Source organism: Lepidothrix coronata, unplaced genomic scaffold (genome assembly GCF_001604755.1).
Source record: "Lepidothrix coronata isolate B3197 unplaced genomic scaffold, Lepidothrix_coronata-1.0 Scaffold211, whole genome shotgun sequence".
NCBI lineage: Eukaryota > Metazoa > Chordata > Aves > Passeriformes > Pipridae > Lepidothrix > Lepidothrix coronata.
The window spans coordinates 178,454-196,212 of NW_016690391.1; the positions used below are offsets into that span (position 1 = coordinate 178,454).

Consider the following 17,759-nt stretch of genomic DNA (forward strand, 5'->3'; position numbering starts at 1 on the left):
ATTTTCATGTTGCAAAACCATGAACTTGGTGCTGTGACTGAAATCAGGCTGTTCCCAGAAGACAGGGATGAAGCCTCGTGAGCTTTGGGGGATTTTCTCCTTGAGGGGCTGGAGCGTGTCCAGGGAAAAGAAATGGAGCTGGGGAAGGGGCTGGAGAACATGTCCTGTGAGGAGCAGCTGAGGGAGCTGGGGGGGGGTTATCTGGACAAGAGGAGGCTCAGGGGGGACCTCATTGCTCTCCCCAACTCCCTGACAGGAGGGGACAGTTTTTCCCTGCAGGAGTGGTCAGGCCTTGGAATAAGTGTCCCAGGGAGGTGGTGGAGTCCCTGTGTCTGGAAGTGCTCCAGAGGTGTCTGGATGTGGCCCTTGGGGACATGGATTAGGGGTGATTGTGGTGGTGCTGGGTGAGGGTGGGACTGTGTGATCCTGAAGGGCTCTTTCAGCCTTGATGATTCTGTGATTCTGTCACTACTGGTGGGAATTTTGTGTGCAGGAGAATCATCTCCCTGTGGTGGATGTACTGAAGGAATAGAAGATGTGCCACTGCTGTCTGAGCCTTTTGTTTTACCTGTACTTGGCAAGCTAAACTCCAGCGTTGTTTGAATTTCTCTTCTTGAGTCATTTGAGCCACTCCAGTGATGGTTCAGAGGCCAGAAGTTATAGAGACACAACATTGTGGAACCTGTCACAGCTTCTGTTGGTTTGTGTGTCCCTGCCCAGGGCAGGGGGTGGCAACGAGCTGATCTTTAAGGTCCCTTCCAACCCAAACCATCCCACGATTCTGTGATTTGTAATCAGCAGAGGCATTTGTGGTCCAGGCTTTGCTTGGGCCCTCCAATAACCCCTTTGATCATCGTGCAGGCAAGTCAGTCCTTTGAAAGATATTCTGAAACCTTGGGGTTTCTTGTGTTTTGGCACCTCCACGAGTTACTGATGCCCCATTTTAGAACGTGTGGAGCGGGAGGGATGGATGGTTCCTCAGCTTGTCACCTGCACAAAGACATGTCTGTGGGCAGTGGGGGGACACTTCTGCTCACAGCAGGTCCTTGCTTGATTCCAGACCCTAAAACATCTCTCATACAGAGCAGAAATTAAGAGGAAATATGTTGAATATGTTTTATCTGTTAAATAACCCTTCCTGAAAATGTGAAATGGAGGAGGATCGTGGGTACAGTTCAGATCTGGTTTAAAGTGGCTTGAATGAAGTTCTCACAGTAGGGTTTTTTCTTCTTTTCTTTTTTTTTTCAAGTCTAGCATTGACTCATTTGGTGGTGTTAAAGTGCACTTTCTACTTATCCCCAGAGGAAAGTTAGTATTCTTTTAAGTGAAACTATTTTAAAAGCAGAACACAAGCCTAAAATAAGCCAGTGTTCTCTAGAGTTCTCAGAAGGTGTAGATTTATTTACTGTAGTTAAATCATAATTAGTTCTCAGGGGATAGTGTATCTTTTAAACTGCTTTATTGCCACCATATTGGTTTTCTAAATAATCAGAAACTGCTGCTCTTATATTTTGTAGTATGAACAAAAATTTGCTGTAAGTAGAAACAAATGTCTGGAATTGCTGGTTGTCACTTCCTGAAGATACGACAGCAAAAAAAAAAAAAAAAATGAACACTCCGGGAAAATGTGAAGAAATACAAAACGTGTGTTATCAGAAGGCACCTTAAATGAACTATGGCTCTGAAGTGTGATGGATGCAGCAATGCTTTACATTATCATTTTTCAGTTAATCAATTTTTAATATTCTAATGGGTTTTGGTCGAGAGTAGATGTTACCCGAAAGCAGATAAATGGTGGTGCAATGTTAGCATAAAATATTACCTGATATTTAAGCCTAAGATTTTCATGAATGTAGCTTAGTGTGTTTTTTTTCCCTAATTGGCAGGTTAATGTTGGATGTGCCTGAGGAGATGGGTTTAATAGCAGTTGCTGTTCGACAAACACAAGGGAAAGGTAAGTTCCCTTCTAGTGCTAAAAAACGTGTATTAAATAGATGAAATAGGGCATCTTAATGTCATCTAGCTGCCTCAAAGATTATTTTTGATAATGTAATCTACAGGATGATCGTGTCTTCTTCTCCTCCTGCTTGAACTGAGGATTCAAACTCAAAACCTAAGTACACAGAGACCAAAATAAACATTTTCAGGATGCTTGGTGGCTTCTGTAGAGATGATTTAGTGGTCTCCTAGTTGCTGCCAAAATGTCTCCCCAGTCATGGAAACTGCCATCAGTACATTTAGTGTAATCCAAGTCAGAGTTCCACAGCAGAACTCCTTTCTGACTTAACTGGAACAAGACTTGGTCTTGACTTGCTCTGAGAGGTTTCTTGAGTCTGCAGGACCTGCCTGAACAGTCTTTTGCAGATAAATGTGAGCAAGTCCTGTTTCTTGCCCAGAAAGCTTCTGGCATTTCTTTAAAAGCCACGTTTATTTTATCAGAAGACCACAGTTTCTGGCCTGATAAGCTTTTCTGAGCACAGATCCATGTCAAGATGTTCACCTGGCTCTCAGGGCAGGTCTGGCTCGTGTTGAGTTCATTCCCAGTGTGGGTGGGTTTCTAGGGGCACTCAGAGCAGCTTCACAAATGCTTTTTCACTTCAACAAGGCAAGATTTTATTAAATGTGTGTGGCACCAGAGACCAGGGAAACCCTGGAAGCAAGTCATTTAGGACATACTGGGAAATGGAGCAGCTACTTGTACATTGGAATCATAGGATAGAACCCTGGAATGGCCTGGGTTGGAACAGGCCTTAAAGATCATCTTGTTCCATCCAACCTGGCCTTGGACACTTCCAAGGATGAGAACACTAAACAAACTGCTGGGTTTTTTGAGGAAAAAGCTCTGCACTTTAACCCTTCTTCTTTCAAAATTAGTTTGTAAACTCATTGCAGGACTTATGGGAGATTCTTGGGTGGATACTGCTGAATCCTTCCCTACATTCACAAAGTGATGGGTTTTTTTAAAATACTCTTTTCTTGAGTTGAAGTTGCCTTTTTCTGTCTCCCTCCCCAGGTCGTGGTGGGAATGTTTGGCTCAGTCCCATGGGCTGTGCTCTGTCCACTCTGCATATCACCATTCCCCTGCATTCCAACCTAGGCCAGAGAATTCCTTTTATACAGCACCTGGTGTCTCTGGCAGTGGTGGAGTCAGTTAGATCAATACCAGGATATGAGGTATGTCATTCTAATTTGTCTCAAAATTCCTCTTTCCACTGAATTCAGGTTTTAACTGTGTCTTCTATGCGTAGAATAGATTGAATGCAGAGTACAGTTCTTCAGCACTAACATAGTGACAAACTTAACCTTGATAACATTTGATTATTTGTATGTTTTCAGAAATCCAATGTACATATGTCTTTTGCTGAGCTGATTAAGTGCACTCCACTCATTTCACTCATAATCTTATGAAACTTAAGCCTCAGTCCTCAGCAGTAAAGAAAAAAATCCATTTTGTTTGCCCAACAATTTCTAGTTGATTTGGTTTGATTTTGAAGGGGTTGGGGAAGAAGGAGGAGGGAAAAATGAATAAAACTGACAAATCCTTTGCTGCCTTTTTTTTGTTTGTGCTGTTTCAGTGGTCACTTTATCCCTTTTAAAGGATTTTTCCAACCCTTGTTTAAGGTTGAAAACTGATTTCTAAGGCAAGAACTTAGGAGTATTGCTCTCGAGAGGGAATCAAGTGTCCTGTCATCAGTATTAAAATGAAGAACCAGTCTTCTTCATCACCTCATATATCTCCTTTTTAATGTTACCATTTCCTAATATTTGCTAACTATAAAACTTTGGTATTTTACAGAAGTAGTTAACTAAAGCATATGTTTCCTATATTACAGAAAATCAATGACTTATACACATTTACACATGAACTTTATTATAGTGGCACCCAGTAGCTTTGCTGTAGTTTAGGGTCTGTCAGCCTTTCTATTAAAACCTTCTAACTTCAGTGCTTCATAACCTGACCATAAAAACAAAATGCTTCAGGCTAAAATTTGCAATATAAAATATTTGCTTAGAGTGAACACTTTAACCATTTAAAATAGGGGGGACAAGAGTTAGTTTTATAAAGCATGAGGCTGGCTGGGGAAGGAGCCTAATTTATGAATGGAGGTGGTTTTGCTTCTGTATGCCTGCGCTGGTGTGCTGTGGCATTTTTAACTTTGTTCCATTCAAGAGGAGAAGGGTGACTGAAGTACTAAATATGGATGTAAAAATAGTCTGTGGCAGTAATGCACGTACTGTACCTACAATATGGGCACAGCAAGAGCTGTGACCAGGAGAGAAGCACTGAACTTGAAAGGACATCAGCAATGGGTGAAACTAATGTTAGGGGACAGGACTCAAATTAATGCAAGGAAATTCAAAAATTTATCAGGATCTCAGTGCTTAAATTTCCTCTTTGGGTGTAGGTTGGGCAGGGCTTTTCTTTGTGCCCATGTCGTGCCAACTGCAGTCGCTGCAAAAAACGAGCTGTGGAATCATAGAGTGGTTTGGGTTGGAAGGGACATTAAAGATCATCCAGTTCCATCCCCTGCCATGGGCAGGGACACCTTCCACTAGCCCAGGTTGCTCAGAGCTCCAGCCAGCCAGACACTTTCGAGGATCCAGGGGCAGCCACAGCTTCTCTGGGCAACTTGGGCCAGGCCCTCACCACCCTCACAGCCAAGAATTCCTTCCCAGTATCCCATCTAACCCTACTCTCTGTCAGTGTAAAGCTATTCCCCCTCATCCTGTCACTCCAGGCCTTTGGAAATAGTCTCTCTCCATCTTTCCTGGAGCTCCTTCAGGCCCTGCAAGGCCACAATCAGGTCACCCCAAAGCCTTCCCTTCTCCAGGCTGAACAATCCCAGCTCTCCCAACCTTTCCTCCCAGCAGAGCTGCCTAATCCCTCTGATCATCCTGGTGCCTCCTCTGGACTCTCTCCAACAGCTCCATGTCCTTGCTGTGCTGAGGACCTCAGAGGCTTCATTCTCTCCTCCAAATTTCCATCCCTCTGCTGGAGTATGTCAGAATCTTAATAACACATTAACACACTTTAATGTCCTTCACTCTCCTCAAAGTCCATTTGAGGACTTCCATTCAAAAACCTGAGTTACCACATCTCAGTTTATCAACCAGGCATCATGTTTAGGATCGCCAGGATTATTGACTCTGCTAAACAAGCAGCACCTGAGGCCTTTGTTCTGTGCCCTCACAGAGCAATCTGACAGCTCTGTGGTTGGAAGTCTCACTGTGGGATGTTGATGCTGCAGGTCCAAATGGGCCTCACATCAAGAGAAAGCTTTGCTTTCCCATTCTGAGGACAGCAGACATCTCTCTAGCGAGTGAAGATAAGAACATACTCCGTTTCCAGCGTATTTTGTGACATCCATCATTTCTTTACCATCATGTGGTACCTTGGGAATCCATTCTGGGGCGAAGTCCCTGCTGTGTGATGGACACCCTGAGAACACCCGGCTGACTTGGCTCTTCTTCCTGCTTGTTGTCACTTCAGTCACAGAGCTACTGCCTGGTGTCTTACAGGTGTTATGTTTTCCTCGAGTCAGATCTACTGGGTAGCTCTACAGAAGACCTTTTATCACTGATAATACCATTTAACTGTGTCATACTTCACGTGTCTCGGGAGTCTTCTATAAACCTTTTCCCAGTGCGGGGAGTCAAGTCGTTTTCCATAGCGAACCTGAGACTGCTTTGATAGCAAAATCAGGTAGTATTTCCTGTCAATGAACGTGTAATGGACTCCTCTCTGGCCTTTAAATCTGTCAGGAAAGTAGACATGGACCCAGGTGCAGTTTTCACACATCCTGTAAAGGGATTTCGTAATCTACAATAGGAGGGAACGCGACTCTTGTAGTCCTGGAGCACCTCCCATAATTTGCCCCTGGGGACACAGTCATGTGCAGTTTTTCAAGCTGCAGGAAGCACATTTGCTTTCTTTCTGTGTTTAAGTAGCCAGTGCAAAGTTCAGCTCAGTTTCTGTGGTTTCAACAAAACCTTCTCTATTGGGCTGGAACGGTGTCACACAGCACGGTTTGTGTTTCCAGCTCGAGCGTCGCTGCCGAAAGCCTGAATATATTTAGGACATTAGTGGAGTTATTTATCCGGTTGTGAACTGGAATTTCTCCTGTCTGCTAAATTTCCTTTCGGAAATTCAGGATGTCATTGTCTCTTTGGAGTCTGGAAGGGTCCTCAAGGAGAGTGGGGATGTTATTTGGGGCTTCCCCTGGTTGTTTATCAGCACCGAGCCTCAGTTTGCATCTTTCTTGAGTAAATCTTTTAAATCTTTAATAAGCTCTCATGAATGAAGGAAATTATTCTATAAAACCTCACCATTTGGAGACTGACAACCTCTAGTATCTTTAGTCCCCCTTTTGATCTCTCTAAGCATTTTTTATCTTATATATATATATATATATATTTTAAATTTTTTTAGTAAAACTTTTCCCTGACAGCTGCCATCCTTCTTTGTCACCATGTTACTGTGATGTTTTCAGTAACATTTGTGGAGCACTTAAATAGATTCTCATTATGAAGAGCAGTTCACAGTATCACATTTGGTGTGGCAAAGAGGTAGAGAAAATTCTGCCCTTCTGCCCCCTCAGCTGAGACACCCCCCTGCAGAGCTGCTCCAGCCCTGGGGAACAGCCCAGCAAGGACATGGAGCTGCTGGAGAGAGGCCAGAGCAGGCCCCAAGAGGATCCCAGGGCTGGAGCAGCTCTGCTGGGAGGAAAGGCTGGGAGAGCTGGGATTGTTCAGCCTGGAGAAGAGAAGCTTTGGGGTGACCTGATTGTGGCCTTGCAGGGCCTGAAAGAGCCAACAGACTGTTTCCAAGGGCCTGGAGTGACAGGACAAGAGGGAATGGCTTCAAACTGCCAGAGAGTAGGGTTAGATGGGATATTGGGAAGGAATTCCTGGCTGTGAGGGTGGTGAGGCCCTGGCCCAGGTTGCCCAGAGAAGCTGTGGCTGCCCCTGGATCCCTGGAAGTGTCCAAGGCCAGGTTGGATGGGTCTTGGAGCAACCTGGGCTGGTGGAAGGTGTCCCTGCCCATGGCAGAGGGTGAGTCTGAATGATCTTTAAGTTCCCTCTTAACCCAAACATTCTGTGATTCCATATAAACTGTGGAATGATGAATGAGCTGTGTTCTTATAATGAGTATTGAAGAGCAAAACATTTCTAATTATGTGGTTTTGTTTTTTCAGGATATTGAGCTGCGAGTAAAATGGCCAAATGATATTTACTACAGTGACCTTATGAAGCTTGGTGGAGTTCTGGTAAACTCAACACTTATGGAAACAACATTTCATATACTGATTGGTAAATGTCTATTTTCAAGCTTTCCAAGCTTTTCTATACTGCTTTTTTTTCTGAAGAAATTTGTTATTAATGTCTGTATAAGTTCACATGGTAACGACAAGAACAAATAATGACAACAGGCATTAGGAAAAAAAGCACAATATTAAATCAAAAGGAAGCAGAAAAAGTAAATGTTTTCATTCTTCTTAATAATTCCATATGCTTGACAAGGAAAACATAAATACAAGCATTTGGGCTGATGTAGTAGAGTTCAAAGAAAGAGCATTACAGGACAGAGGGAAATTGTCCTTGATTTATTGCAAAACTAGAATATGCTAAAAAGTGTATCCTTTTTTTTTTTCTATTTGCTTTTTTTTATAACATGACAGATAGTTAAATAAAGAACATGCCTTTTAAATCAGGAGAGAGCGAGCTACGTACACATAGTAATGTTTTTCATCTTTTTAACCATTGAGATGTTTTTATCATCTCAAGTCTGATAATCATCCTGCTGTTTGCTAAGGAAGTTTTTCCCCTCACCAGCAGCATCACAGATCTGTCAGACGTGCTTAGAAACCTGCCAGCAGAGCTCCAGGTTCTGGTTCCAAAAATAATTGTCTCTGCTATGTCTGAAAAATTCCTTAGCAAGTCTAAAAGGTTAAAGAAGATGGTAACATTTGGCTTGTATTTGAATGTAACATAAGGAAAATGTCTTGGAAAGGGAGTGTGGTCATGATATCTGTGGTTTTTGTCAAGCTGCTGTAATTTTAGAGGTGCAAACAAGCAAAACAGTTGAAGTGATCACCTCCTTCTGTAAAACATACCCAGGCATTACATTTTCTATTCAATTATATCCTCATTTTGTAAATAATCCACATGAACAGAATGAAAGTTACACCAAGACACTTAAGAAGTCTCTCTGTGCCCCATTAATCATTTATTGCTTCCATGTTTTTCTAGAGCCTGTTCTGGTTAACAGAGGAAAAGCAGAAATGGATCAAAAAATATTTCATTATATCGAATATCTCTTATGCAAATATTTGATTTGGACCTTTTATTTCTTACCCTAAACACCAAACCATTAAATTCAAATTAAAACCTTCTGCATCTGTTCTCTTTCATATCCATAGGAGTTATCTTGGGGGGGTATAGACAAAAGATGTACCTGTTCATCAGTTTACTTTCACCTAGAAGCTTCTAAAATTAGAACTTAGTTGCTGCATATGAATCCAAGGAGCTTTTTTTCAGTGATGTGTCATTGAGAGCAGTTGAGGAGATTCATGGCATCTAAGTTCTTATGTTAGTAGTGGTGGTAGATCCAACTTCCACAACAGGAAAGGTAAACCAGATGCAGCATCCCTTTTCTACAGTCATGCAGATTCCTTACCTAGACAGAATCACTGAATCATTGAGGTTGGAAAAGATCTCCAAGACTATCAAGTCCAACCTTGTGCCCGATCCCCACCTTGTCACCCAGCGCAGAGACTCGCTGAGTGAGTCGTTGAACTCACTCTTTCCATGGCATTCATGAAGAATATCCCACATGTGAGGACCATGATAAAAATCAGAGCTCTTCAAATCTTCACTTGTCTGAGAATTACCTCAGAAGAACAAGGCCGAAGACAAACCTGCCTTTGCAGCTGTACCGGCGCTCAAGGCCTCGCAGAGGACGCGCTTCGCCTTCGTACTTTTAAACCTGGTTCCAAAAAAAAAAAACCAAAACAAATCTTTTTTTTTTTAATTGGAAAATTAAAAATTAAGAACTTTAAGGGTGGCAGGACTTTTCAGGAGGAGAGCTGTGCAGGAGAATATACTCCATGAGTGCGAGGGCCAGACTGGGAGCAGGCGCAGGCAGCCAAGCACAAGTGGAATGCAAGGGACGGCCAACGTGCGTGACCTGCAGACACTCCTCTGTCTGCCTCTGCCTCAGCTAAGGCATGTCCAAACAGTGCACAAATGCTGATGGCTCGAGCACTGGAAGATATATCAGCCACATCAGCACACTGCTGGGCGGTGCTGAATGGTTATTTTTCCCCCTTCTCGCTTGGACACTGCAGAGATGCCCCTAAAGGCCCTGAGCGCCTCATATGCCTCAAATTAGCTGGCTGTGTTTTGCCACCATGTTTATCCCCAGGTGCTTGTACCTCAGCTGAGCTTGTCACCTCAAGGTGTCTCTTGTGTCTCAGTTTTTGAGTTGCTGAGCAGTGGTTGAAGCCTGACCTGCTGATGGACCCCAAAACCCCGTGATGCCCCCTCACGACACCAATCACAGCTTAAGGACCACGGGCACTCTCTTCCCTCGTGCTGTAGTTGAGTGGAAACAGCTGAGTTGGGATTTGCTGCCATGGCACAAAGTATTTTCCAGTTCATTTTCCTTCATCTCTTTCCAATAATACATTTCAGCTCATTTCCACGGGATCAGTGTGTTGGTACTGGTATCACTGGGCCCTGTTTGTGTGCATTCTCTGAGCTAGTTAAAAATCAAAAACTCCTTTTCACTGAAGAGATCCTTCTCCTCACAGTTAACACAAATTACTTCCATATATGAATGGTCTCATTTATAGCAAATTTACAAAACAAGACCATCTGCACCTTCTTGCAGATGGAGGAGCATCGTGTCTAAAACTGATTGGCAGACAATGGCTTTTATCCCAAATGTCTGAGGAGAGAAAAAAACCCAAATTATTAGGAGAAAAAAATAAACAGGTAATACAATATATTTCTCTACATCCCTCGAAGCCTGTTCCAGCAGGCAGCAGAAAAGGCCCCAAGAGCCATATTTAAACAAGAAAGGCGTTCTGCCAACATTATTCCAGCTGGAGAAATCTCAGCGAGACACTTGAGGCTTCTAAAGGATATGCTGTGGTGAGATAGATTAAGCAAACTGGAGTCTTACAAAGTTAAAGTTAAATCTTCTGGGCTTCCCAGAGCAAGCCAAACAAGGCTTATCAGCTGAGTGAAAAAGGTTTGGTTTTCAGAAAATGCAATCAGCCAACTGTAGTAAACACAGAGGTCTCTGAATTACGTTTTAGACTGAAAGGTGAAACTCCATCTCAGAGTATGATCGGGGGTTCACTGTGAGTTGGCTGATGACATGAAAGAATTTCTCACTTTGATGTTGCTGTAACCAAGGTGCCAGTTACCATCTTCCCACCCCTCATTGATAGGATGGTGTGGTGTTGAAAGACTGTGCTGGATTCACTTCTGTAATTCTAAAGAGCATTTTGAGGGCAAGGAACAAGTAAAATCTGAACTGAGAATCGTAACTACAAGAGTAAGAAGACTTAAAGGTGTAAGAGACCGAAAAAAATCAGCTACTGGAAACATCCCTAGGGATAATTGTATTGAGTAGCTGAATAAAGTAGTGACTCTGGTGGCAACAAAGTGTTCATCCCTTTGATCCTTCTCGTTTGTCTTCTTCAGGCTTTGGATTTAATGTGAATAACAGCAACCCCACCATATGCATCAATGATCTCATCACGAAATTTAATAAGGAAGAGGGGACAAAGCTGAAGCCTTTAACTGCAGACTGTCTCATTGCAAGGACTGTCACTGTGCTGGAGAGGCTCATAGATATTTTTCAGGAGAAGGGGCCCAATGGAATTCTTCCCCGTTACTACAAGTACTGGGTACACAGGTAAGAATAATGTTCTTCTCAGACTTTCTTTTAAGCAAGTTGGTAGAAGAACTGCTGGATATTTTGTCTTTTTCTACTTTTTCTACTAAATTTCCTTTAATACAAGTAAATTAATTAAAATGTACTCCCAAGAAGGATGTACATTTTTAAGGGGGAATAAAAGTAGCACCCCAAAAATCAACAGACTAGCATGAGTTCAAGAATGCTCCCAGGTATTTTACTTGTATCATCTCCAAACAAAGGAGTTGAAAATTATTTGTTTTGAGATTGATGAAGCTGCTGTGCTTCTATAAAAAAAATAGACTGTTTGGATTAACTCCAACTCTGTTCATTCCACAAAAGGAAATTAAAACAGATAGAAAATGCTGCTGAAAATCACTTTCTGTAAAGAACCAGTGAAGTGGGAAATAAAAATAATCTGCTGGAGGGTGAAGCCTTCCCTGTGAGGGTGGTGAGGCCCTTCTCATGGTTGTCCAGAGAAGCTGTGGCTGCCTCTGGATCCCTGGAAGCGTCCAAGGCCAGGCTGGATGGAGCTCTGAGCAACCTGGTGTGGTGGAAGGTGTCCCTGCCCATGGCAGGGGTTTGGAATGGGACGATCTCTAAGATCCCAATCCATTCTGTGATTCATTCTGTGATTAGTCCTCTGAGGTGTTTTGAACTGTGCAGTGCCCAGCATTCCTCACTGACAGCCTGGTTCTCCCTGTTCCCAGTGGGAAGCAGGTCCGTCTGCACAGCGAGGACGGGCCGACCGCCTGGATTGTCGGGATCGACGACTATGGATACCTGCAAGTCCACCAAGAAGGCAAAGGGATCGATTCTGTGCACCCAGATGGCAACTCCTTTGACATGCTGAGAAACCTCATAGTACCAAAGCATTAACTGTCCCCCGAGCTCACAGCACCAGGGGAGACTCTTTAGTGTTTGGCACCGTCAGCTAAACTCGCTCAGAGGTGGGAAGGGGAGTTGGCAGCTTGATTTTTTTTCCCTTCTGATTTTCTGCTGTCTTTGGTTTTTGAAGTGGATAACTTCAACAGTTCAAAAAGAGGTGGTGATCTCAAAGCTGAAGGCCTTTATTCTTTTGTATTAACTTTAAAACACACCGACGTTGCCGTTCTTTGTAAGTGTCTATTCTTTGTGAGGAGTCTGGTTGCAAAGGAACCCCTTGCAATGAACAGAACTTTCTCTTCACTTACACACTGTATTGGAGAAACTGACGTGGCTGAATAGTTCCTTTTTGTGTCTTTCTGTTTTTATTGTACTTTAGCAAAGTGCAGGACAATATTTACTTTTTTTTTTTACTCTGTTTTTTTAAACTACGTTCTGGTTTATGTGTTGTCTGCACTAAAAACACCTGGAACGTCATACATTTCTGACTTACTGGGATTACCACTGTGCTTAACTTCAGGTCTAAGTGGAGATCCTTGCTGATTTGGTTCTTCTCCACATGGGCCTGTGCAACAATTTACCAACCTGTGCTTTGGTCTCAGGTCTACAACTCTAGTGGCTGCCTTGACTTTTTTGGAGAGTATTCCATCAGCACTTAAGAACTGTGGTTGGTTATCCAAATTCCTGGCACTCTGCTCTTCTTAGGCAATGGGATCCGAGTAAATCATCTCATGTGTCCTTTGAATCATAGTTTTCCAAGAGGATTTAGCCCCTGTAAGAAAAGCCCACTGGAGTAGTGTCTCACCAAGGTTGTTGTGGAATCCCAGTCAGGAGAGGGAACCTCTGATTAGCTTAAAATTTGATAGTAGTTATATTGTGATCTCAGTGAAATTAAGTGAAGAAATGAGAGATTCTCTGCTGTAAGGAACTACTCCAGTGAGAAAGAGAAAACACACCATCCACCCGTGTCCAAATTCTCTTCCACAGCTTCCGTGGTCACCCCCTTTCCCAAAGCAGAGCGTCTGGGTTTGCTGCTAACCATTAAAAGCAGGAGCTGACTTGAAAGTAGCTCGTTTTGGGGGCTGCCTGCCCAGTTCCAGGTGGGTTGCAACACCTTGCTCATGACTGGGAAGCATCCTGGAACATCCCTGTGGGAGTTTCCGTGCGACGGCAGCGGCTCGGCGGGTTTTTCTCCCGGGCCTTCACACCAAGACTGGGCCACCACAGCTCTTCAGACAACTCTGTGCAAAATAAGTTTGTCCTAGGTGTGATGTTTCCTCAAGCCTCATTTCCTCAAGTAGGCAGCGCTGCTTGTTCCATTCCCTCGTCCCTGTTGGAGGTGGATCAGCCAAATTGGTTTCCACAAAGGAAATTACGGCCTACACGCCAGAAACGGGGGTTTGGGGTTAAAGTTCGCCTCGTAAAAACCCGAACATGTTAGGAGATTGTTTCAGTTACAAAGCCAAGAAGTCTTAAGATCAGGAAACTGGTCTGTAATGGTAGTTTTGACCAATCCTCACATATTAGGGTTTCAGTGGTTTGGCAGCAAGTGCAAGAAATTAAGTTGTCCCTGTTACATTTAGGATTTTATGCTCCACATCACAGTAGATTTGTCTTGTGTCCCTGCTGGTTTGTTTTCCCCCATGATCCAGATCATGTAAGGCTGCACACCAGTATTAGAGGGAACTGTCCAGTGGAGTGTAGACAGCTGTTAATTGACATAATTAAAATGATACACACCAACACCAGATTTTGCTTTTTCCCACCAGAGGCTTTCAAAACTGCTTTGGGCTGAGAATTTTCTGGCAACTACCTTTATTTCAGAATTAAATATTGATGCATGTTGTAATCATGTGAAACCTGAGTCTGACTTAATACAGTTTAAATAAAAAAGAAGAAACTACATATATGCACATACATAAAAAGTGTGTGTGTGTGCACATGCACACTCACATCCTGTGCATCTTCACTCATTTTCTGCCTTTTCCTTCAAGCAGCTTGTGAGCAATGTCAGCTGGGGAAAGCAGAGCTCTGGTGCTGGTTTTCCAACCACACAAGTTTACAAAACTTTACCTTAATCCGATATTTGTAGCTAAAACACTGTCTCTGCTTTGGCTTTGGCACTGCAGGATGTGCCTGTGAGAAGCACCTTGGATTTTGCTCGTATTCCAGGGAGACTGAGAAGTGCCTGTATAGATCTAACAACCAGGTCATGCTTGCATGGCTTCCTTAAAACATGTTCTCCCTTCACAAGGGACAAAGAATGACAGGGGAAAAGGATAAAACATGTTCCTGTGTGAAGGGAAGAATGGACTTGCAAACCTTCAGTGGCTGAGGGATTTTTTAAGACCAAAATGCTGCAGCATTTCCTGGTTGCTGTTGTTCCTTTTTGGATTACTTTCTGGCTGCCTTAATAGTGAGCTGGTTCTATTCTCACTTTGATTTTTAAGGTTATTCCAAAAAGTTTTGCATTAGGAAGACACTTAGCATTGAACTTCCTTTCCACAAGCAAGATCTTTGAGTCTGGGTGTGCCAGAGCACGGGTTGGGTGCTCTGGGAATATCACTTGGCCTTTTTAGTGGCCTCTTCTGATGTCTAAAACTTACCTGTGGTTCTTGAGGAAGCTGCCTGGACTTTGGATGAAGGGCTTGTTGCTTCCCCTTCAGAAGAACCAAAGACAGGGAGAATTCCTGGAGTAAGGTCCTTGTGAGGAGCAGCTGCTCCTGTGGAGAAGCCCAGGAGCCTCTGTCAGGTAGATGGGAAGCCCAGCCAGGAGTCTGACTCCTCCTGTGCCAAACTTGGCACGCCCAGAAAGCCACAACATTTTTGCAGGAAAATGGTTGTTATTCTTGTTCTCAGACAAATGTGGTGCAGAGTGTCTCTGGACATCGGTATGGAGAGAATCAGACAACTCCAGACCCAGGAGTAATGCACTGAAAATGTTTCATTTCGTTCAACTGTCTGGATTAGTAAAACACCTCTTCCATTGTGGGGCTGATGTCATATCTTAAACTATTTTCTTGATGAAGTGCTTTCAAAAAAACCCCATTTATTACGACGTCCATATTTCTGTGACTTCATTTTTTTTTTTTTCTTCCCCCTCCTGGACTCTGTTATAACGTTTCTCATTGTGAAAACATTTGTGGAGGTTGTTTATTGATAGGAAAACTTCTGCTGGGCGTGTTGGCACGTGTGTGTGTTCAGAGGGAGGCGAGCAGGTTGTGCCCAGTCAGCAACAAAGCTGCTTCCAAAGATTTGAAAAAGTAATAATGTGCTTAACGTTTAAGAGCTCAAGCAGCACATCTCGCTTCTAGTAAAAGGTTTATAAGACTTCAGAGCTTTTTTATTTTTTAAATATATCCAACAAATCAAGGGGCTATTACCTGGAAATAATATTAAAGCGTTTAATCCTTTATGCTGCTGCTTCATTGTACAAAAATTTATTTCTTTGCTTTTTCCTGATTCAGCTGCATCAGCAGTTTAAAAATTTACTCTGTGCAACTCCTTTGGAACGTGCAGGAGCTTTATATGTATAAAAAATGTCTGTCATTGTGCTGCAAAGAGCTGATTCCTGGGGGCGACTGGTTTAATAAAAGCATTTGCATGTGTAAGTGGCAGCAGTGATGCACTGCCCTGATCAGACACCAAAGAAATTAAATCTGGGCCGAGGAAGGACCAGAGGTCAAAAAATGATGGAGAAAAGAGAACTGCAGGGAAGAATTGCAAACTGATGTCGTGCTTGAGTAGCTCATTAGTGATTCTGTGTTATTTGCAGTCCCCCAAGTGTCTTCCTTTGAAACACAACGTGGCTAAAATACAATAAATTTAAATAAAAAAAAATCCTTGTATTTTATAGTACGTTAATTGTCAAATATAAACCACGATGGGAATAAATTTTCAAATATGCACCATTATTTGTGAAACCCTGTGTTTTGTGGTTAAAAAGAAAAAGAGGACTCCAGCTCGATTTTCCTTTGGCTACAGGATTTTTATTAACATTTTAACGGTTTTGTTTTACATAATAAATAAGCAAAAATGCTTTACATTTTTTTAGGGAATACATATATAATTCTGAGCATTAATAGGTTGTTTGGTTTGCGTGCTTCTTCACCTACACTTGCCAAATAGCTTTTTACCTGCATCATATAAAAAAAAAAAAAAAAAAAAAAAAAGCAAAATCCAAAGTTCAGGAAAAGAAACGGAATAATAACATTTTCTCTGTGTTGTTTTTGAAGCGTGACTGAAGTGTTGAGAAAACCCTTTGTGTCCTGTTTTGAGATTTTCAGAGAAATTCTGGCAGATTTCCCCTTCGTTTGCACTTTCAGTGATATATTCTCCAATTTTACATCCACTGTGCTTAATTCCCTTAAATTACTTTTATGCCCTTTTTCAAATCATGGGCCTGCAGAGACCTGGAGATGAGTCTGTTCCCTTATCACCTTATTTACATTGCACTCTTTCAATTAAGAGGGTAAAAACTTCACGTGGGATTGACTTTTCCGACTTCACACTGGTCTGGTGGAAGGTTCCCTGTCCATGGGGGTTGGAAGTGGATGGTCTTTAAAGTCCCTTCCAACCAAAACTGTTCTATGATTCTTTGATTTTGATAGAATATTCCCTCTCTCACTCTCCATATCATTTTCTTGCCAGATCTGAACCCCCCCCAAGGGTTAAAATCCTGTGAAGCCTCACGACAAAGGCGTCTGCAGTGGCTCAAAGGGAGAGATGAGGTTGTTTTTCGTAATATATTCCAATTCACACTCCACTTCAGTGTCATAATTTTTTCCCATTATTAAAACCACTGCCACTGTGGTGGCTGTGCCCTGTTCTGCACCTCGAGTGTGCTGAGAACATCTGTAGTTTAACTGATTAAAAGTCGTATTTTTCTCCCGATATAATTGACTCCCGTCCCAGCTGTGAACACAAAAACGCTGTTTTCTGGGTTTGGAATGGCAGGAAAAAAATGTTCCACACGTTTGCTTTTGTAATCACAGGTCCTTCCTAAAAACCTTCCCCTGTATTATCATCTGTGAATGTGTAATTGGTTCGTTATTGCCTAATAGGGGAAAGTTCCGGTGCCCGAGTGTCGCGTCCCATAAAACGTCTGGGGGAGAATGATGGAACACCTCCTCTGCTCAGGCTCCCTGAATAAAGCCTGGAAGTGTGAATAACAGGGTAGAGGCTGGAGAAATATTTTGTGGCGTTTTGCTGAGAAATATCAATGGTGTCTTTTAACCAAAGCCTAATTTGTGCGTTCCCAAAACCATGTTTTTACAGTGAGAAGGACTCGGAAGAACGGCAAAAACGCAGCAGATTCTGGATGCAGCAATGCCATTAATGAGGTACCAAGTGCAGAGTGAGAGTTGTGCATCAGGTTTCTTTTTAATGATGCAAACAATGCCAGTTCCTCCTTTCCAGGGCATGGGTTTAATTTAACAAAATTAACATCTGCATAATTGCGTCTTTTAAGGAGTTGGGGTCATTTGTCAGCACCACTGGCTGGGAAGGCTCTTAACCACAGCCACTGTAAAACCAACTTGTGTCTCATCCCTTTGATTTATAAAGTCAGAGTGATAATAATTTACATTTTTACAGCTTTTCTGGAGACTTGCAACTTCCCCAGCATTAAACAAACCAAGGAGCAGAGTTACACTAAGTTATGCTGGTTTGGTTCTGCTTTTGGTTGTGTTTTTTTTTTTAAGTCACTGTTCTGGAAATCACTGATTAGGTATTTTTTGTTATATTTAGCATGAAATATAATTTTCATGCAACTGAAAAAGTCAGACAACTGAGAGCTCCCAAATAAACTTCAATTTAACTTCATAATAACGCCTTCTCTGTTAACCTTTTAATTTTTAAGCAATTCAAATACTAAAAATTGTTTTCAAACCGATGATTTAAAAGTATTTTTTGTGTACTCGTAGCAATAAATATTCATACCTAGAAG

At 42.4% G+C, this 17,759-nt stretch overlaps 1 protein-coding gene across 2 annotated transcripts in view; it reads left to right on the forward strand.

The window, feature by feature from the left end:
- The window catches only part of HLCS (holocarboxylase synthetase), a 111,833-nt gene extending 95,849 nt beyond the window's left edge, over window positions 1-15,984 (forward strand). For both annotated transcript variants that reach the window (XM_017833099.1, XM_017833101.1), the window contains exons 7-11: window positions 1,887-1,954; window positions 3,014-3,174; window positions 7,197-7,311; window positions 10,714-10,927; window positions 11,638-15,984. In XM_017833099.1, coding sequence (XP_017688588.1) covers window positions 1,887-1,954; window positions 3,014-3,174; window positions 7,197-7,311; window positions 10,714-10,927; window positions 11,638-11,806 — 727 coding nt within the window. In that variant the 3' untranslated portion in view covers window positions 11,807-15,984. The remainder of the gene's footprint in view (window positions 1-1,886; window positions 1,955-3,013; window positions 3,175-7,196; window positions 7,312-10,713; window positions 10,928-11,637) is intronic.
- The last annotated feature ends 1,775 nt before the right edge of the window (window positions 15,985-17,759 follow it).